This window comes from Arvicanthis niloticus, chromosome 24 (assembly GCF_011762505.2).
Source record: "Arvicanthis niloticus isolate mArvNil1 chromosome 24, mArvNil1.pat.X, whole genome shotgun sequence".
NCBI lineage: Eukaryota > Metazoa > Chordata > Mammalia > Rodentia > Muridae > Arvicanthis > Arvicanthis niloticus.
In genome coordinates, this window is record NC_133432.1 from 35,781,904 (window position 1) to 35,802,973 (window position 21,070).

Consider the following 21,070-nt stretch of genomic DNA (forward strand, 5'->3'; position numbering starts at 1 on the left):
AGGCACCAGATCTCATTACGGATGGTTGTGAGCCTCCATGTGGTTGCTGGGACTTGATCTCAGGACCTCTGGAAAAGCAGTCAGTGCTCTTAACCTCTGAGCTGTCTCTCCAGCCCCAGATAGGCAGTTTTTATGTTTATCTTTTTGAAGCAGGTTCTTATGTATCCCAGGGTGGCATGGGATGACCTTGAACAACTGATCCTCTGGCTTACACCTTGTGTGCTGAGATTACATATGTATTCAACTGCTTGTGAGATGCCGAGGGCCCTGTGCATGGCAGGCCGGCAGTCTTCTAACTAGGCCTCAGCCCCAGGCCCAGGGCAGTAGTTTGCATTCCACTGGAGGCTAGTTGGTCTTAGAGGATGTCGTGATATTTGCAAAGACAGTGGCCCTTTTGGTGACTCATGGGAAACCTTACTGTCTCCATGAGAGAGTTGTAGCATAGCCCCTGAGTGCTGGCCTGCTGGCCCTGCCTCCTCAGCGCCATGCTACAGTGTCCTTTCTGTGCCCCTGAAATCAGGAGCTTCTCTGTAAACACATGGACTTGTGTACTTGAATATGCTAAAACAGGTACTGACTGCAAACAAGACCTTGAATTCCACAATTGTCCATGGAATATTCTGACTGAGAAGATGGGTCGTGTAGCTGAGGGCCTTTGAGAACTGGGCTGGGATGTCATGGGTGGAGGCTGCTGGTGGACATCCCCGCCTCTGGCCCTTTGACCAGTTACACAGAGGTGTGGCCTTGGGTGGCCGGAAGTTGTGTTCTGGCCCTTGCAACAAAGGGGACATTATATCTGGAGCTGCTGGGGAAGGTCTCCCACTATCTTGACCAGTCCAGTCAGCTGTGCCTGGGAGGCAGCTGATGCAGGGGGGTGGGGGAGGGAGAGCCGATAATCAGCAGCGCATGCTAATGGAAGATGCTGTACCAGCCCCACCCAACTCCCTCCTCCTAAGTGACCTGTGTGAGGCTGCATTTCTTGGAAACCAGCGATGCAGCAGAGAGGAGAGTGGCTCATCTTGGTTCACAAGGCACTGTGTGCGCACATTCCCAGAAGAGACAGAAAGCCATCTGAGGTGGCGTCCCCCAAGCCCTCTTCTCCAAAGACTTGCTTCACTTGAGGCCATAAAGCTGGTGCACCCTGTCAGTGTAATCCCTGCAACCAGGGAGCCCAAGGTTGGAGGAGTTTGAATTCTGGGTCAGCCTGGGTTATAAAGACCCTGAGGTGGAAAGGGGGGCCAGGAGGCTGTGGGGGAGAGCTTTGCAGTCTGAGGTTTCCTTTTTGTGTTAGTTTTTATTGTATTTTTATTTATTTTGTATCAGGGACATGCACACCACAGTGCACTTGTGGAGGTCATAGGACAACTGATGGAAGTCATTACCATCTGAACCATCTGTTTTTAATGTCCATATCAACTGACACAAACAAGGGGCTTAGAGAGATGGCTTAGCAGTTAAGAGCACTGGCTGCTCTTCCAGAGGACCCGGGTTCAGTTCCCAGCGTCCACATGGCAGCTCACAACTGTCTGTAACTCTAAGATCTGGCACCCTCACACAGACATGCATGCAGGCAAAACACCAATGTACATAAAATGAAGTTTTTAAAAAAAAAAAAGAAAAAGAAAAGGAAGAAAGGGCTGGGGAAGTGGCAGAATGCTTGTTTTGTAAGGATCCGAATTCCAGTCCTGAACCTACTTTAAAAAAAAAAAAAAAGGCAGCTGTGGTGGCACATGCCTTTAACCCTACACAGAGGCAGAGGCAAGCAAGACTATATGATGAGGTCCGGAAGGGCCAGAGCTATAGAGAGACCCTGTCTGGGGTGGGGGTGGGGTGCTCAACCTTTAAGATCATTTGCTGCTCTTGCAGAGAACCTGAATTTAATTCCCAGCACCATACAGTGGCTTCCAACAACAGTGACTTCAGTTCCAGAGGACCCGGTGCCCTTGTCCAACCCCCGAGGGTACTGCATACATTTGGTGCACATACATGCAAGCAAAACATCCATACACAAAATAAAAGTAATTAGATTTTCTTTTTTTAAAAAAAGCTATCTGGCCACCACAGTGGCACACACTTTTAATCCTAGCACTCAGGAGGCAGGGGCAGGCAGGTCAGTGTAAATCTAGGCCAGCTAGGGCTACACTGTGAGAACCTGCCTCAAAAATGAACAAAAACAGACATAGTGACATGTACCTGTGATCTGGGAGGTGAAATCCGAAGGATCCTGGGGTGCAAAGTCCTGGCAACCTAACATACACAGTGAGAAACTCAAAAGTTGCCTGAGGAAGGCTGGCCTCCCGCAAACACACTCTGCCATGCACACTCCCATGATCCGCTTTGCCCTGTGGCTTCAGAGTTTTCAGTCTATGGTCATTTGGCTCCAGCATCCTGTGGCAGCACGGAGGGGTAAGGTAGAGCCCAGCCACTCACCTCACATGTGCCAGGAAGCAGAGTGAGCGAGTCAGCACTACCCACAGTGACTTTCTTCTCAAGAGGTTCAAGCACCTAAAGGGAGGCTTCAGGAAATACTTAACATCTATTTTCCTCCATGAGGTGGGGTTGGAGGCAGTGCCTGAGAAGCCTGACTTCACTACTGTGGAAACTGAGGCAGAGCAAGGGTGACTTGACCAAGGTCAAGGTTAAGTGACAGAACCAGAATTCTATTCGTTTTTCTAGCATTTTATCATTCATTCATCCTATGGATGGTGCAAAGTGAACCCCACGGGTGCGCAGCCTCTCTGCCAGGGTCTGAGGGCAGGAGAGCCAGTGGCACAAACATGGGTGCAGCATACATCATGAGTTTTTTCATCCCCTCGACCCCAGGTCCATTCCCACAGCAGAAAGAAGCAGTTCTTAGAGATTCATTTTAAAAAACCACAAACCAACTTAATTAAGCTGATAGGGCCTTGAGAATACCTGTTAGAGCAGTGAGGGGCTGGAGTGTGCCTCAGTGGTAGAGCCCCTGCCTAGAATCCCCCAGTGAGGGGCTGGGGTGTGGCTCAGTGGTAGAGCTCCTGCCTAGAATCCCCCAGTGGGGCTGGGGTGTGGCTCAGTGGTAGAGCCCCTGCCTAGAATCCCCCAGTGGGGCTGGGGTGTGGCTCAGTGGTTGAGCCCCTGCCTAGAATCCCCCAGTGAGGGGCTGGGGTGTGGCTCAGTGGTAGAGCCTCTGCCTAGAATCCCCCAGTGAGGGGCTGGGGTGTGGCTCAGTGGTAGAGCCCCTGCCTAGAATCCCCCAGTGAGGGGCTGGGGCGTGGCTCAGTGCATGTGTAAGGCCTTGGGTTCATACCCACCATCATAACAAAACAAAACAAAAACCTGGTCCATGAATCTTAACCTTTTTGAAAGGAGCTTGAGCTCAAGCTGACCAGAGCTGATCAGCACTCTGGTTTTCTCTGTGGGATTGTCTTGTCCTGTGTTCTGCTTTGAGGACTCCTCTCCTCTTGGGGGGCTACTGCTCTTTACCTGTATAGCTCATCGGGAGGGGCTTCTCTGTAGTGGGTCACTGCCTAGAGTCCTGGGCTTGGTTTTGCTTTGTCCATCCTCTGAAGACACTAGGTCATTTAAGGTCACTAGCCCAGGACAGAGGACTGTAGGATACCACAAGCTTACGGGAGTCAGATCACTCAAGGCCTCCTGGGCCATTGCTGGGCTTTTATAGAGCTGAGAGAGCAGAGACACATTTTGAGTCAGGAATGCACTTCCCACAGGAAGAAGACTGCTGGTGCAGGTTTTCTTAGCTAAACCAAAAACACCTGGCACTGCCAAGGCTACATACAGATAAAACCTACAGGAACGGCAAAGCAGGGGCACAGGGTCAAGGCTCCTCTGTGTTGGTGACAGAAGGATGACTCATGAAAATCTGAGCTAAATCTTACTGAGCTGGGTGGGTCTGGTGGCATAGGGGAAACAGAGGCAGGAGAATCACAAGCTCAAGGCTTGCCTAAATTCAAGTCCAGCCCAATCAAACTTAGAATATTTTATTGCACCGGGCATGGTGGTGCACTTCTTTAGTCCCAGAACTCAGAGACAGAGACAGGTGGATCTCTGAGTTCAAGGGCAGTCTGGCCTACAGAGCTAATTCCAGGACAACCAGGGCCACACAAAGAAACCCTGTCTCAAAAACCAAAAACAAGCAAAAGAAGTATGACATTTATTAACTTACCCTGTGTGTGTGTGTTTACACACTCTAGTTCACTATGGCTGGCATGAGTGTGGAAGACAGAAGAAACCCTACCTAAAGGAGTCCAGTCTCTCCTACCCTGTGAGTGCTGGGAGTTCAATTCAGGTCCTTAGGCTGGGCGACAAGCACCTTTGCCACCTGAGCCATCTTGCTGGCCCATTTCTTTGTGTTTTGAGACAGGGTTTCATGTAACCCAGGCTGCCCTTCAACTAGCTATACAGCCAAGGTTGAGCTTGATTGAATCTCATCTTTCTTCCTCCAGCTCCCCAGGGCTGGGATGACAGGTGTGGGTTATCACAGGCACCTCTACCCACGCTGGCCACCGCTAGGGAAAGTGTTCAGGTCTCAGGGTTTGGGTTAGGGTTGTAAACGAAGCCGGAATTAGTGATACAGGTTACTGCTGGGAGTTTAGGGAGGATCTCTCTTCAGCGGGGAGGCAAAGAAACTTCAGAAGCCGCTAACCTGGATGACCCTTGACCCTGGAGCATCACCTGACTCAGGTGGCTGCAAAGCTGTTCAGTAACTTGGAGGGAAGTGTGTGGACTACAGAAGCAAGAAGTCACCTGGAGTGGCAGTGCTCTTCTTCCTGGACACCAGCGACCCTGCCACCTTTGGGACACTGAGAGTCCGGGGGAACGACGCTTGGGGTGCACCGGGAGTGCGAGGGGCGGGGGCCCGCGGGAGTCATTAAGTTGAGGGGTGCCTGCGTGTGGCCTCAAAACCTCTGAATTCTTCCGTCCTCTAGCTGCTCAGACAGCTCCCCCCCGTCTTCCAGCCTCAGTTTCCCCATTCAGAACGTAGTTAGGGGCCACGGCACACGATCTCCGGACGAATCTCAAGCTGAGCTGGACTAACTGAGGTCCGGGCGGCTTGGTACCCCGAGGGGTGGGCGGGACCTGGGATCTGGCCACAACCTCCCGAGTCCCGCCCCCGGTCCCTGCGGGGCTGCGCCCGAAGGCCCCGCCCCTCGCCCACGAGGAAGTAGCAGCGGCGCTGCGCGGGTCTCAGAGCCGGTTCGGCGCGTCGACTGTCCAGAGTCCGCGGCCGAGGAGATCCGAGGTGAGGGGCTTGAAGTGGTCGCGAGGTGTGTGTGCGCTCTGAGGCCGCCTAGAAGTCAGGGGACTCGAGGCGATGTTCGACGGTGAGGGGGATGGGGATAAGAGAGGGGTGCAGAGCCGTGTGCATGGGGGCCTGGTGGGGCTCCCGGCGAGGGTGGGGCTGGCGAGGAGCCAGTGAGGGGCGGCGTTCTGGGGATGCGGGGCGCGGTGGGAAGAATCGCAGAGATTCCCTGCGCACTCGACGCCACCGAGGCGGCACAGTCCCAGCCCTCGCGCCCCCTCTCCGCTTTCCTGGCCCCGCGTTCCGATCCCTGCGCCCTGTGTCGACCCGTTACTTCGGGCGCAGGGCCCCACGCCCAGTCACTTCCCCCTCGGTCCGCAGCCTTCCGGGTTGTTGCGACCGGGAAATGAGCTAGCACCCCCGCCCCGCCTCATACCCCCCAGTGACCATGCCCACCCAGCGGGGGGTCCAGGTTCCTGGGTCTCACCCGGCCTGGGCGAGGGGACCCCGGCGGCTCGAGGGACACCCAGCCAGGCCACCCCGGGCAGGGCAGGTCCTGTCCGGTGGGGCCCGCGAGCGGGCAGGAATCCTGAACTGGGAGTCAGCCCAGGTGCTCGCCATGGAGCTTGTTCCCGCGAGGCAGCTCCAGCCTGGAGCGGTGTGGCTGGTGACGCAGGCGAGCCACCTCGCCTGTGTAGAGCTCAACTTGCCTTGTCTGGAAAATGGGGACCTTCCAGTTCCGGAGGCTTAGCGGCCAGATGTGGCCAACACACTTGGCAGTGTGTCTGCCCGCCTACTGCTGCCGATCTCCTTTCTGCACTGGATGAACCTGGCCTTGTGTGGTGGTAGGATGGGGTGGGGTCCGAATCTGCAGCCCTGCGGACGACTTCTAAACGTGGACAATAAAAAGGAAATAGATTTACCAGGTTGGCTTCGACTGTAAGAGAATGTGTGGGGCAGGGAGATGGAGCATGCCTAAAAGCACTGATGGGGGAGCATGAGGATCTGAGTTCAAATCCCTGGACATCCAACGGGCACTCACACACACTGAAGAGTGTAAGGCAACGTTCTGTGTGAATGAAAATTTCCAGTGATTCTTTTTTGCTCTGGGTTGTTTTGTTTTTTAGATAGTCTCTCCTCTGTCTCCCTTCCCCCACCCCACCAAGGCTAGCCTCGAACTTTGAGAGCTCTGCTACCCTAGTGCTGAGATTAAAGGTGAGCACACTTTGGGATCTTTTAAAATAACAAATAACCTCAACTAGAATTAAAGTATGTTGTTCTGTTTTGTCTGTTTTGGTCCCAGGGCCTGGAACTTATTAGGCAAGTGCTCTACCAATGGTCCACACCCTCCAGAAAAGGGTTTTCTGTAGTAAGGCAACCCTAAGAAAGAGGGCTTTAAAAGTTTGCTTTTTCAAGTTATTAAGTTCATCAGTGTTTCTCTCTCTCTCTCTCTCTCTCTCTCTCTCTCTCTCTCTCTCTCTCTCATTTTTTTTTTGGTTTTTTGAGACAGGGTTTCTCTGTGTTCTGACTGTCCTAGAACTCACTCTGTAGACCAGGCTGGCCTCGAACTCAGAAATCTGCCTGTCTCTGCCTCCCAAGTGCTGGGATTAAAGGCGTGCGCCACCACCGCCCGGCTTATTTTCTCTTTTTAAAGATTTATTTTTATGGGTTTGTACACACGCGCACGTGCACACACACACACACTCACACACACTTGAGCGCCGGGGTGTTGGAAAATGATACCCCCCTGGAACTAGAGTATTTATTTGGTGGTTGTGAGCTAAGAAGGTTCTCTGCAAAGAGCCTTCTCTCCAGCCCCACGTTCTATCTGTTCTTACACAAGCTGTTGGAATTAGAAGTTAGCACACTGCCCTTCGAAGGCACAGAACAGGTGAGGATCTTCTCCACAACCCTGCCAGCACCGAGGGTTCTGTGTTTTGGAGAAGTTTTGTTTTGATTCTTTAAACTGGAATTTTACAGTATTTTAGAATTTATTTTAATCTGTGTTGTTGGATTTGACTTTCCCTCATTCAGTTAAGTCTTCAAGGGCAGTCTAGAGGAGGAGGAAGAGGAGGAAGAAGAGGAACTGGGGGTTTGGAGGTTTGCTCACGCCACACAGGCTCCTACCCACAACAGGAAGTTGAGTAAGGCTTAACACCATAAAAAAGAAAAAAAAAAAAAGCTGCTTCTGGCTGCACTCAGCTGAGCTGGGCGGGGACTTCCTGGATTGCCTGTGGAGCCAAGGTTCTTGCTGCAGGCAACTCCTGCTTGGTTTAAGTCTCAAATCTAGCCAAACTGTGTGATTCCAAGGAAACACAGCCAAGAAAAGCCCAGGGGCCAGGACGAAGGATGCCTAGCCAGGATGGAGTGCTAGAGTATTATTTATTTATAACTATACTTATTTATGTGTGTGTGTGGGGGGGTGTAGGGTAGAGGACAAGTTATAAGCATTAATTGGTTCCCTTGTTCCACTTTGTGGGGATCAAATTGAGGTCATCAGCAAGGCTAGCTGCAATTTTACCTGGTGAGCCATCTTAACAGCCTATCGGTCTGTCTATCTATCTATCAATCAATCAATCGATCGATCGATCGATCAAATCACAGGTTCTCCCTATGAAGCCCAAGATTGGCTTCAATCTCATGATCCTCCAGCCTCAGCCTCCCATGTCTCCAATGTGCCACAGCCCACCCTGTTGGAGAGTTTTAACCCAGCACTTTTGAAAGGAACTCTGGGACCCAAGAATTGGAACAATGTTCTTGGCATCAGAGGGGCCCGAGGCTCTGCCTGGCTGGCTTACAAGGCGAGCTGCATAGGTACTTCCCAGCCGTGGTGTCCTGAGGTAGAAGCTTCTGGCTTTTCTGACCTCTTGTTCATTAGGAACACGGAGGGCCTCTCCCAGTTGATGCATTACTGTAATGGAACCAGGCATGTTCCTCGACACATTACTCAGATACAGACAGCAAGAGAGAGGAAGTACACTCAGCAATGGTCAGGAAGTATTCCTGGAGGGCTAGGGGTGTGGCTCAGTAGTAGAGCACCTGCCTAGAATCCTCCAGTGAGGGGCTGGGGTGTGGCTCATTGGTAGAGCACCTGCCCAGGATTCCCCAGTGAGGGGCTGGGGTGTGGCTCAGTGGTAGAGCCCCTGCCTAGAATCCCCCAGTGAGGGGCTGGGGTGTGGCTCAGAGGTAGAGCACCTGCCTAGAATCCCCCAGTGAGGAACTGGGGTGTGGCTCAGTGGTAGAGCCCCTACCTAGAATCCCCCAGTGGGGCTGGGGTGTGGCTCAGTGGTAGAGCCCCTGCCTAGAATGTAAAAGGCTTTGGGTACTATCCCCAACTGTATGAAAGAAAACAAAGCAAAAACCCCTCAATTTGTTTTGTACCTGAAGCTGGCCTCAAATTCATGATCCTCCTGTCTCTAGAGTGCAAGGGATTACTAGTATGTGCTACTAGGCACAGTCTAAGAGTTCGTGTCTATGGGGTTGTCAGATGGCACAGTGGAAACTGAGGCACAGGTAAAGAGTGGTAGGCCTGTGTGACTCATGGTTAAGCACTGGCTACTTTTCCAGAGGTCCTGAGTTCAACTCCCAGCAACCACATGGTGGCTCACAACCATCTGTAATGGGATCTAATGTCCTCTTGTGGCATGTCAGTATATGTTCAGATAGAGTACTCATACATAAAATAAATCTTAAAAATAAAAAAGAATTTCTGTCTTAAAAAATTAGGATCATGCCAAAGACCCTAGTCTTTTATGTTTTTAGGCATTCTCAGGATAGAAACCCAAGTCACATTCAGCGCCCTTTCTAGGAGGTCCAAGGGAGGCAGACCCTTCCACAGTGTGACTGCCCCGTTCATGCTTCCTCCTTTGCCCCTCCCAGGTAACCCTGTGTGGGCCTTGCACCTGGGAGAGCAGAGACCCAGCCCTGTGTTGGCAGGAGATGGCTTAGAGCCAGACAGGAAGTTTGGTTTAGGCTCCCCTGAGATCCCTGTTTCTCAGGCGATAATGGAACAGGAGCAGTCTTGAAGTCTCCCTGGGCCACCTCTTTGACAGATGATGAGAGAGAAGTCTCAGGGTTCAGCAATAGAGTGTTCAGGCCTGGATCAGATCTTAGCAGTATCAAAAGAAGTAAAAATCCTCCTCAGCTTCCTGTGTGTCAGGATTACAGGTTTGCATCACCACACTCCACTCCTGGTTCTGGTTCTCTCTCTCTCTCTCTCTCTCTCTCTCTCTCTCTCTCTCTCTCTCTCTCTCTCTCTCTCTGTGTGTGTGTGTGTGTGAGAGAGAGAGAGAGAGAGAGAGAGAGAGAGAGAGAGAGAGCACGCATGAGCGAGAAGGGGAGATTTCACTGTGTAGCCCTGGCTGTCCAGGAACTCTGTGTAGACCAGGCTAGCCTTGCACTCACAGAGATCCACCTGCCTCTGCTGTGAGTCCTGAGCTTTAAAGGTGTGTGCCATTCTGTGCAGCTATGGTATACTTTTTACATCAAGGTGGATGACAGGCAGTGGGTCACACTCCCTGCCCCTCTCTTCTCTTCGGGCCGTCAGGGACACTGCTAGTTAGCTGGGTTGCTTTTCAGACACGATGAGAAGATGAGTCTTCCCCTCTCTGCCTCCCCTGTGCTGTCAGCACTCCTGCTAACGTGTGATTGGCTGGCCGATGTGTGTGAACCTTTTCCTCAGTCACCCTATGCCTCTGGTTAGTGTTACCGGCTGTTTACTGCTTCCATACAGAACCTTTAGGTTCCTGGAAACTGGGGTCAGGGCTCCTCCAGTTGTCTTAAATTATCCACTAAGACACATGGAACCTGCTGCAGCGGGCAGCAGAATATCATGCACTGGGAAGTCAGGTTCTGCCCCCAGGCTACAGCCCTGGACTTCTATCTGCCACCAGGAAGATGGGCATCTACTTCTACTGGAGTAGAGAGACCAAGCAGAGCTCAGCTGGGCTTTGGAGTGGCTTCTGGCTTAGCCGGGCCCCACTGACCTGCTTTATGGATCAGGCTGACTTCAAGCTTCCTCTGCTGATCTCTTTGTGCTTTGAGACCGCGTTTCTCTGGGTAGCCTTGGCTGTCCTGGAACTCACTCCATAGAACAGGCTGGCTTGGAATTCAGAGATCCTCCTGCCTCTGCCTCCTAAGTGCTGGGATAAAGACATGTGTCTCCTTTCGGGGTACATGCCTTTGCAAAGCTTTTTGTACTAAAAGGGAACTGTATGAGACTGATAAAGCCACCAATGACAGTGCTATGATCCAAACTGGAGTTTCTTCTACTTTAAAAAAAATTTTTTTTTTAATTTTTAACTGTGTGTCTCTGAGGGTATGCACATGTGACTGCAGTGCTTGCAGAGGCCAGAAGAGGGCACTGGGTCCCTCAGCATGAGTTACACCCGGTTGTGATGACACAGATAGTCCTGGTTTCTATTGGCACAGGTGTCCTATGCCATACCAGGAACTTTCTAGAATGTCCCTGTTGTATCTGGAATCGAGGTTTTCACCTCTAAGCAGGATCTGTACAGGCCAGGGGCGGGGCTTATTGGGGAGTGCACTGTGGAAGGTTCTTGATGCAACTGAGCCCAGATTGAAAATGGCCAAGGGTGTGGGCCAGAGCAGGGTGTCTGTGTGTGTGTGTCTGTGTAAAGAACATTATAAGCTGAGGGAACTGCCTGAGCATAGGCCTGAGGCAGGAGTGTGCCCGTGTGGCTCAGGATCAGCTTGTGAGGCCACGGAGGGCATGACTCGATGAATAGAGGTGTGGGCATCATGCATTTTGTGGACCGAAAGCATGGTTTGTCAACTGGCTTCTTCTGTGTTACTCTTTCATAAACTGTTTTTCTATTTACTTGTATGTGTGTATGCGTGCTCACGTTTGTGGTACACATGCATGTGGAGGTTACACAACCACCTGAGGAAGTCGGGTCTCTCCTCCCATCATCTGGGTCCTAGGGAGTGAACTCAGGTTGTCAGATTTGTTGGCAAGTGCCTTTACCCATTGAATACATCCTTCTAGCCTGGTAGACCACTTCCTGATCACCTACCGGCTATGCAGTGTTGTCGTCATTTTATAAGACAGCATTTCGTGGAATTCAGACTGGCTTGGATGGAATTCACTATGTGCTGAAGATGACTTTGAACTTACGATTATTCTTCTGCCTCTGCCTCTTAAGCTTGTGTCAACATATCTGGTTTATGTGGTGCCGAGGAGGGTAAGCGCTCTGCCCACTGAGCTACACATCCCCAGCCCTAGTTGTTTTTTGAGACAAGGTCTGGGTAGCCCAGGGTGGCCTCAGATTTTTACTATTCCATTGCTGGAATCACAGGCATGTGATGTCAAGCCCAGCCTAGGTATACCACCCCACTCTACTCTCCCATCAGCTGGAGGTGGGGTAGGGGCAGGGTGGAGGTAGGCTCCATTGTTCAGATGGGAAATGAGGTTTTGAGACAACAGGTGACGCTGGCTGTGGTGCACACACAGCTGGCAGACAGTGCCATAATGTCTCTCCATATTCTCTCGAAACATCCTGACTCTGGGGAGGGGGGGGGAGGGGTTGGGCAGAGCAGGGATTTAGGGGAGGTGACTTTGGGTGTTTTTGGATGGGTGTTGTAGTGGAGTAAAACTGGAGAGAAGAGCTCCCAGGCATGAACTGTGGGTAGGAGTGGCTAGGAAGCAGGTCTAGCAGGATGTGGGAGAAGCCTGGTGAGTGCCCTGGGGGAGGGGCCGTGCTTCGGGCCAGCCAAGGGCCCAGAGGCAGCTCCTTAGCCAAGGGCCCAGAGGCAGCTCCTTAGCCGTGTGGAGCTGTTGGGGAGTCTGAAGGCAGGGTGTCCCTCCTCAGTCCCGAGATCTCTGAACCTGAGTGTGGGTGTTGGGGGCCGACTTTTAGCAGAAAGCGGCTATCAGCTTTGCAGCCATCTTGAGCCATATACCCTGACATGAGACTTGGATTACAATAGCCTACAACAGCTGAGCACACTCCGATAATCTTGGTTTAGATACCTTGGGTGTGTGAGATTAAAGGTGTGTGAGATTAAAGGTGCGTGAGATTAAAGGTGTGTGACTTAAGAGTGTGACCTAGAGATCAGATTTAGAGACAAGACCTAAGGGCATGATTAAAGGTGTGACCAAAAGGCATGGCTTAGAAGTGAGACATATAAAAGGCAGAGGCAGACGGAGAGAGATCAGACATTAGGGAGACACAGCAGAGAGAATCAGACACTTCAGAGAGTACAACTTGGAGTAGGAATTAGGCATTAGGTAGCAGGCACTTGGAAGAGAACTTGGAAGAAGTAACTTGGAACTTGGAGGCACTAGGGACTAGGAACTCAAGACTTGGGACTGGACTAGGAAGAGAGACTGAAGAATAAACGGGATTGAATCACTGTCTGGTCTCCATTCTTCGAGTCTGTCCTCACTCTCTCTCTTGCTGAACCCCGACCCTCGGACCGGAACGGCAGCTTAAGCCGGGATACAGCGGCCGCCCAAACTCGGGGCAGCTCGGGCCTCAACATTTTGCTTGGCCCGCAACATTTTTGGCCGCCCGAACGTGGGGCTAGTGTGGTTCTCAACATGTGGGGGAGGAAGCTGTGGGAGCCCAGCTCTGAGCCTGGTCCCGGAATGCCAGCTGTCTTATCTGCTTTGTTCAACCCACAGGGCCTGGGAAGGGAGGATCAGGCACTGACTGGCCCAACTGTATTGTGAGCTAGGCTCTGCTTTAAATGGATTAGGGATATTGTTTAATTTTTACATTGTTCTTATATGGGACTGTGGGGGAGGGGGGAGTGTATCCCATACTATGAAGAAACTGAGGCACAGGTGAAAAGTAGCAGGCCTGTGTGGTTCAGGGTCCTAGCCCCCACTCACATAGTGTCATTGCCTCAGGACCCAAGCTCTCTGTGACACATGCTCTCTTAGGATGAGGGACACTGGGACTCAAGAGGTTGTAACATACTTGGCCAGTCAGGAAACTAGGGTGAGCAGACTGTTCCTCCCAGCCAAGAGCAGGGCACAGGTGACCTGCACTCTGCCTCCCTCCCTAGGTCCAGGAGACAAGTGACTATGGCGTACCACAGCTTCCTGGTGGAGCCCATCAGCTGCCATGCCTGGAACAAGGACCGAACGCGTGAGTGCTCACTTCTGCAGGGTAGCCTCCGAACCGGGATTGCTTGGGACCAGCTGGGTCCAGTGGAGTGACAGGACAGTGGGACAGCTATGAGGGGTGGGGAGCAGCTAGACTCACGTGGTTGCTCCTGTGAGAGGGGCCTAGAACTGAAGAGCAGGCAGAGGTGGCCAGGCAGGTAGTAAGGGAGATGTTGCCATGTTGGGTGGATCTGTTTAACAGCCTGGGCTTCCGGATCTGCTCTGGTGGGTGGTGGTGCACATCTATAGCATCCGAGAACTCGGGAGGCAGGGGCTTATAAGTTTAAGACCAGCCTGAACTACATACACAGTGAGACTTATTTCCAAAGACAACAAATGGGCCAATGAGATGGCTCAGCATTGCTTGCCAGGCAATCTTGATGAGTGTGATTGACAGAACAAAAGAACTCACGACTGCAAGGTGCCCTCTGACTTACATTCCCATGCCATGCCGCATGCACATGCGGGCGCACGCAAACACACACAAAGTGAAACTTTAAGGGCATGGTAGATAGGAGGGCCCCAGGGCTGAGAGGAACACCATGGAAACAGCGGTAACAGGACTTCTGCTAACACAGAGCTGCGGGATGAAGTGAGGCTCCAGGGTCCTGAGACTGCTGTGGGGGAATCTGGGTGCTAGGTACAGGAGTGGCCCAGCAGGACATCAGGGGTTTCAGGCAGAGGACAGCCTGGCTCTTGAAGAGCACTCTAGCGGAGAGCAGAGGTGGGGAGGGTGGTTGCCGACGGACGCCGCCGCCGCCTCCTTAAGCTCACGTCTGTCTCCCCACAGAGATTGCCATCTGCCCTAACAACCATGAGGTGCACATCTATGAGAAGAGCGGCGCCAAGTGGAACAAGGTGCACGAACTCAAGGAGCACAATGGGCAGGTGACAGGTGGGTCAGCGCTGCTCTCCTGGGAGGAGGCAAGGGGGCGGGGCAGGGCCAGCATGGCCGGCTACTCATCACAGTATTGGTCGGGATAGTCGGGGTTGCAATGAAAACAACCCTGATTCCCACTGACTTAGGGACCATAAAGATGGCTCAGTGGATGAAACCTGAAGATCTGAGTTCCATCCCCAGGACCCACACGGTCAGAGAACACCCCGGTTCCTACAAGTTGTCCTCTGACCTCCACAAACTAGCCGGGGCACACATAAAGGCACTAAATAAATAAATAAATAAAATTTAAAAGGTGGTAAAGAAGTTATATTGGTGTACATAACTTAGATGTTCAGGAGAGGCTTGATCGACAGCCCAGCATCAGGAGACACGGTCCTTACCTGTTTCTTGCCTTTACCCCCAAAACGTTTGGTGTTAGCTAGTGAAGATTGCCAGCCTCCCCCCAACCCCTCCACCCCATAAGCTTTATTAGTCACGCCTAGAGTGTGAGGGGTTGGGGAAGCCAGTGAGGGGTTGGGGGTGTGACTTAGCAGTCACTTCCCTAGAGTTCTCCCCGAGCCAGTTGGTCTGGATCTCAGCAGTAGAGTAGAGCATTTGCATAGAATCCCCCAGTCGGGCGAGGGTCATGGTTCAACAGTAGAGCACCTGCCTACAATTTTCCAGTGAGGGGCTGGAGGCATGGCTCAGTGGTAGAGCACTTGGTTAGCGCGAACAAGACCCTGGGCACCAGAGTTAAAGATCTGGACATGGCCACTGGAGCTTGGGTGCCTTTAGTCTTATGTCCTCTGACCTGATCCTGCAGGCATCGACTGGGCCCCTGAGAGCAACCGCATTGTGACCTGCGGCACAGACCGCAATGCCTATGTGTGGACACTGAAGGGCCGCACGTGGAAGCCCACACTGGTCATCCTTCGGATCAATCGAGCTGCCCGCTGTGTGCGCTGGGCCCCCAATGAGAACAAGTTTGCCGTGGGCAGCGGCTCCCGTGTCATTTCCATCTGTTATTTTGAGCAGGAGAATGACTGGTGGGTGCTTGGTCGGGGCTAGAGAAGGCTGGGGGGTGGGGGGGGTGGAGGAATCTGGGTTGGGGTATGGGTGCTGGTGGAGCCCCGAACTACAGACTTACATGATGCAGGATCAGAATGTCCCTGTACACCTGTCCTCGGTGAGGCAGAGGGCCCTCTCTACTGCGACTCCACAGCTCTGACTTGGTAATAAAAGGGGCATAGACCACACTAGTTAGTTCTGGGGATACTACGCCGAGCTTCATGCACACACTGCCACCAGCTTCCTGGAAGGACTGTGAACTGGGCCTGACACCTAAGTGTCAGTAGGTGTCAGACTTCAGGGACCACTCATGAACACCTAGCCACATTTTTTTTTTTTTTAAAAAAAGAGATGGGGTCTGAATATAGGCTAGGAGGACCTCAAGCTCAGTGTATAGCCAGGATGACCTTGAACTTGTGATCCTTTTGCCTCTGCCTCCCTAGTACTGGGATGACAGGTGTGCACCACCATGCCTGGTCTGTGCCGGGTTAGGGATGGAGCCTAAGGTTTCATGCATGCTAGGTAAGAACCTGCCACTGAACCACATTCCCAACCCTGGGTTGTTTGTTTGTTTGTTTGGAGTCAGGGTTTTGTTAGGTAGCCATGACTACCCTTGAATTCGATTCTCTATTATTGTGTGCCAGATGCCTGTCCTACCTGTGTCTTAATCTCCCCTGTGTTGGAGGACAGGGACAGTTTTGAGTCTAGGAAAATAGAATTTATATTCCACCCTAACCATTTAGAACCACATAATCGTATGTACTTGGTGTGGCAAGGCATAGAGTTCTGACCTCAGAAGGAACCCAGTATATCACTGCCTGAAGTGGGTGCTCTGTGCCTCTTACCTGAGGCACCTGTTAACCCTACTGTTCCCGGGATGCCGCAATCCGCTATACCAACCTGCCTGCCTTTCTTACCCATGTGTCTAGGTGGGTGTGCAAACACATCAAAAAGCCCATCCGCTCCACTGTCCTCAGCCTGGACTGGCATCCCAACAACGTGCTCCTGGCTGCAGGCTCCTGTGACTTCAAGTGCAGGTGAGCAGGCATCTACCTGGAAGGGAGACCCCTACCGGGCAAACAGCAGGGCTTACTCCTGATGTTCAGCAAGGTGATCTGGGGTCCCTGAGACATCAGTTTCAAATGGCTACCATCATGGCTTGCTAGCACCTCAGGGTGGATGGAGTCCTTGCCATCTCTTGAATGTCAGTCAGCAAAGTCTCCCCAAGTCCTCCTCCCTTACCTCTTCCACTCCAGCTGTCCTGATTTCTACTGAAGGACAATGGTGTGTACTTATTCCCACTAGCGTATGAATGACCGGTAACCTCAACAGAACTTGCTTTGTTAATTTTCACTTCTAGACCTATAACCTGACTCTCTTGGCCAGTGAAGCCAAATTCCTACCAGCTCCAGGCAGACTAGGCCTCTTCAAGTCTCTGAATTCTCACTTGGGAAACTATAGGCACCAGAGACCCCTTTCCTGATGCTGGGCCCAAAGACTGTATCGTCTCAGAAGGCTTTAGGTTGGCACACTCCCGCTGCTTTCATTTTCTTGAGATAGTATAGTGTCTTGCTGTGTAGCCCAGGCTATCATCTATGACCCTCCAGTGTAGATGGGCATTGTCTGGGCCAAGAGGAGGGGGCAGAATCGGAGCACAAGAGCTGTTCCGGGGACTGGTTGTAAATACCTAGCCTGCAGGGACCGAGACATCCTCTGTAACCATACTAGTTGGACAGTCAGCTTTCAGGTCAGGACCCCAAGGATGCCAGGTCACAAGAAGCTGAGCTAGGAGGCTTCCTATTCCAGCCCCATCTTAGCAACAAAGAGCAGAGGCTCAGACTCCATCAAGCCTGAATATGCCAGTCCCTCGGGATCAGGTGTAGGGTCCACAAGCTCAGTGTACTTGTCTGGCTTGGGGGCAGACCTCCTCCCAGGCTTCTCCCAAGCCCTCTCCTTTCACTTTCCCGTCCAGGATCTTCTCTGCCTATATCAAGGAGGTGGAGGAACGGCCAGCCCCTACACCGTGGGGCTCCAAGATGCCCTTTGGGGAGCTGATGTTTGAATCGAGCAGCAGCTGTGGCTGGGTGCATGGCGTCTGCTTCTCGGCCAGTGGGAGCCGAGTTGCTTGGGTCAGCCATGACAGCACCGTGTGCTTGGCTGATGCTGAGAAGAAGATGGCGTGAGTATAGGGCCAGAGATGCGGGGAGATTAACTGTGCCTAAAGCCCAGAGCAGGATGGGGTGGGGGTGGGGGTGGGTAGCTGACTCAGTCTTTCTTTCAGTGTGGCAACCCTGGCCTCTGAGACGTTACCACTTCTGGCCATCACTTTCATCACAGAAAATAGTGTTGTGGCAGCGGTAAGTGTCAGTTGGGGAGGCAAAGGCAGGGCTGGTGAGTAGTCTCTTCACTCCTCCCTCCTTCCCTCCTGGTTGCCTTCCTTCATCCATACAATACGCAGAATAGTTTGGGTTACCAGGTGGTAACAAAATTCCTATGTTGTAAATGCACGACCCAAAGTATTTTTAAGTCTCACTGTGTAGCCTAGGCTAGTCTTCTCTTTGCCCTTTACGCTCTCCATGCTGGCCTTTCATTTACTTTCATTTACTCTGTTCTGGGTTACATAATGATCAAGGAAGAGAGCCACTGCTGGGTGAATCTGGCTTCTCAGCAGCCGTGGGATCAGCTCCTCAAGGACTGAACTCTGACAGCTTCCGAGAGGTTCTTTTTACTGTAACATAAAAAGCACTTTAGCAAGTCAATTCCATGCACCAAAATCTCTTATCTGATCTAGGGGCTGTCTTGAAAGACCCATCACCTAAGCGGTTCTCAGCCATCTAAGACAGCCTGGTCTGTCAGGCATGCCTGGAGACTAAGTTTCTGCAAAGGCTCTGAGAATCCTTCAAAAGAACTTCAGAATATCTCAGATAACAATCACTGACAAAAGGCTACTTCAACCCGAGGTGCCATCACTGCAGGTTATGCCAGCCAAAACGTTCTTCTACAAACCTCCAAGTTACAGTCCTCCTGCCTCAGCCTCCCCAGTAGCTGGGACTGCAGATGTTCTTGCTGGCACATCTGTCGGGGTGGGGGGCGGTTAGGGGGAAGGGGGATTCGATGGAAGCCTTGTTTCCAGTGCTTCCCCAGTTGTCTGGAGTGTACATGAGACATTCTAAGACTAACATTTCTGCTCTCGTTGACTAGTACAAATGACAAGGTTGCATCTAACCGAAAAGGCAGGCCTGTGGTCTATAAACCGCTCAGAGGGTAAAGGCACTGCCAATCTCTGATGACTTTGAGTTCAATTCTTGGATCCCACAGTGTCAAAGGAGTGTCAAACTCTCACAGGTTACCCTCTGACCTCTACATTTACCCATGGCACACGCGTGCGCACGCGCGCACATACACACCAAATTAAAAAAACAAAATGTATAAGTTTTAGAGGCAGGCCCCTGGGAATGGACTAAGGGTCACCAAGTGTCCCCAAAGCTACTGTTCCTTCTGTCTATTATTCTGTTAATATGGAGAGCTTCTTTTCTGCCTGGAGGATCACCCAGCTGGGGTAGAAGTCTGCCCTGGGAAAGAGCCCCAAACATACATGAAGTAGGTGCAGGCCTTGCTGGAGTGCGGGGAGGACGACCTTCACATCTGCCCCTACTTGATACATCTGGGGTTGAGGTCCCTACCTCAGATGATCTTCAGTGGCACTCATTCCTTCCTTAGGGCCACGACTGCTTCCCGGTGCTGTTTACCTATGACAATGCTTCGGGGACACTGAGCTTTGGTGGCCGGCTGGACGTGCCCAAGCAGAGCTCCCAGCGTGGCATGACCGCCCGAGAGCGCTTCCAGAACCTCGACAAGAAGGCCAGCTCTGAGGGGGGTGCAGCCACAGGGGCCGGCCTGGATTCACTGCACAAGAACAGTGTCAGGTGCTTCCACAGAGACCCAAGAACCACTTCAGAGGGCTGGGTGGGAGCCAGAGGGAGGTGAAGCTACATAGCATAGTGCTGGGGTGGGCATGGGGAGATGGGCATGATGGGTAAGTCAGGACTCCAGAGGGAAGCAGGCAGACTTCCAGGCCGTGCTCTAGCAGTAGGAACTTTGCAGTTATCCTGGCTCGCCATTGCTGGCCGGCTAGGGCTTGCCTAGGCACATTGGAGCCTCTAGGATGCAGGAGAGTGACTGGTGGGCTTCTTGGGGGTAGGTATCTTGCTAGATTCCTTCCAGTTGAAGGAATCAAAACCTTTCTGGAAAAGCCTCCAAAACCCCAAAGCTATCAGCCACAGGGGTCCACCCCTATCTTACTAGGAAGCATGTACTCTGCTGAACTTTGGCTAGCTAAGCCTTACGAGGCTGTCTGACGCAACGTCTAGACTAAGCCCAGCCTCCAGGGTTGTTCAGTATCAGGCACTGTGTGTCCTCCTAGACCCTTTTCTAGTTCCCCTCCCCCCAAGGCAGCACATCAGTTGCATTCTCCGCATTCTCCATTCCCCATTCGGCCAGGTCTGGGCCTCAAGTGTCCTGGTCCATAGCTAGGACTGTTTCCCTCACCTGACTCTATTCCTCCAAGCCTTGTTTCCTGGCTGGTCCTACCTCATCTTGGTATTATTTCTCGTGGGAGTGGGTCTGGGAACTCATGGCCAGCAAGCTTGCTTGGCCCCTAAACCCAGCCTTCTTACAGTCAAATCTCGGTGCTGAGCGGGGGCAAGGCCAAGTGCTCACAGTTCTGCACTACGGGCATGGATGGCGGCATGAGCATCTGGGATGTGAAGGTGAGGTACTCTGGGCCTGGGCTGGGGAACAGCTCGTGACCTTTTGGCTTGCATGTCTTTCTGCTGGGATTCCAACTTGGCACCCTTTTGTGCTGGGGCTGAGATGGGTGTGAGATATATGCCAGACGGTGGAGAACCAGCCTATACATTCTCTCCTTGCAGAGCCTGGAGTCAGCCTTGAAGGACCTGAAGATCAAATGAGCTGTGAGCAATGCTGCCCTCATCTCAACCGCTGGGGAGGAGGGAGAGGGGCTGGGGGAGGCTAAGGGCTGCTTTGCTGAATGCTTCTAGGGTACAGTACAGATCTACAAAAGGGGCTGCTCTCTCTCCAAGGAGGGGAAACGGCAGGTGGGGAACTTTCCCGCCTGTTTAACAAAAATGTGCCTTTTAAAGAAATGCTTTCATTTATTGCAAACCAAAAACAAGACAAAAAACCCAAAGCACAATGCTGGTCATGAACTGCTTCAAAATGTGGGCTAATAAACAGACCAAATGTGGACAGGCCTGCCTGTGTCTGATGTAAGGGATCTGATGTATGGGGCCACTGGAAACCAAACTGACAAATACAGGGATCCTCTCTTCCTGCCTGGGCTTCAGCTGTCAGGACCAGCCTTGAACCATCTGTTTCAAGTCACTCATTAAGTGGTGGGATTCTGATACAAACGGGGTACGCCTTACTCTGGACCTTAGTGTTAATCTCTTAATTCTCCACTATGATGTAGGCACTGGGTTTTTGGTAAAATGTTCATTGGTTTCTATGCAATCCCCTATTTCTATTTTAGTCTAAGGCCTTTTGTCTTTGGGTGAGCCTTTACATAGCATCTGAACTGATGATGATTTGACAATTACCTCAAAGATTCCCTAGGTGAGATCCATCCTTCTGTAAGGCAAATCACCCAACCAGAAGCATCAAGCCATGCAAAGCTCCCATTTTTTTATTTTTTATTTATTTATTTTTTTTTTGGTTTTTTTGAGACAGGGTT

General features: G+C 51.9%; 1 protein-coding gene across 3 annotated transcripts; it reads left to right on the forward strand.

The window, feature by feature from the left end:
* The first annotated feature begins 5,111 nt into the window (after positions 1-5,111).
* Arpc1b (actin related protein 2/3 complex subunit 1B) lies at positions 5,112-20,584 on the forward strand. Of its 3 annotated transcripts, XM_076923710.1 has the most exons (11): positions 5,160-5,239; positions 6,367-6,454; positions 13,271-13,353; positions 14,161-14,265; positions 15,074-15,296; positions 16,248-16,355; positions 17,291-17,497; positions 17,600-17,675; positions 19,039-19,244; positions 19,997-20,087; positions 20,250-20,584. In XM_076923710.1, exons 3-11 carry the CDS (start codon positions 13,290-13,292, stop codon positions 20,286-20,288), a joined length of 1,119 nt encoding a protein of 372 aa, XP_076779825.1. In that variant the 5' UTR covers positions 5,160-5,239; positions 6,367-6,454; positions 13,271-13,289; the 3' UTR covers positions 20,289-20,584. The 3 variants fall into 3 exon arrangements, with proteins under 3 accessions (XP_076779823.1, XP_076779825.1, XP_076779824.1); XM_076923708.1 differs by lacking the exon at positions 6,367-6,454 and having other exon boundaries at positions 5,112-5,239; XM_076923709.1 differs by lacking the exon at positions 6,367-6,454 and having other exon boundaries at positions 5,165-5,321.
* The last annotated feature ends 486 nt before the right edge of the window (positions 20,585-21,070 follow it).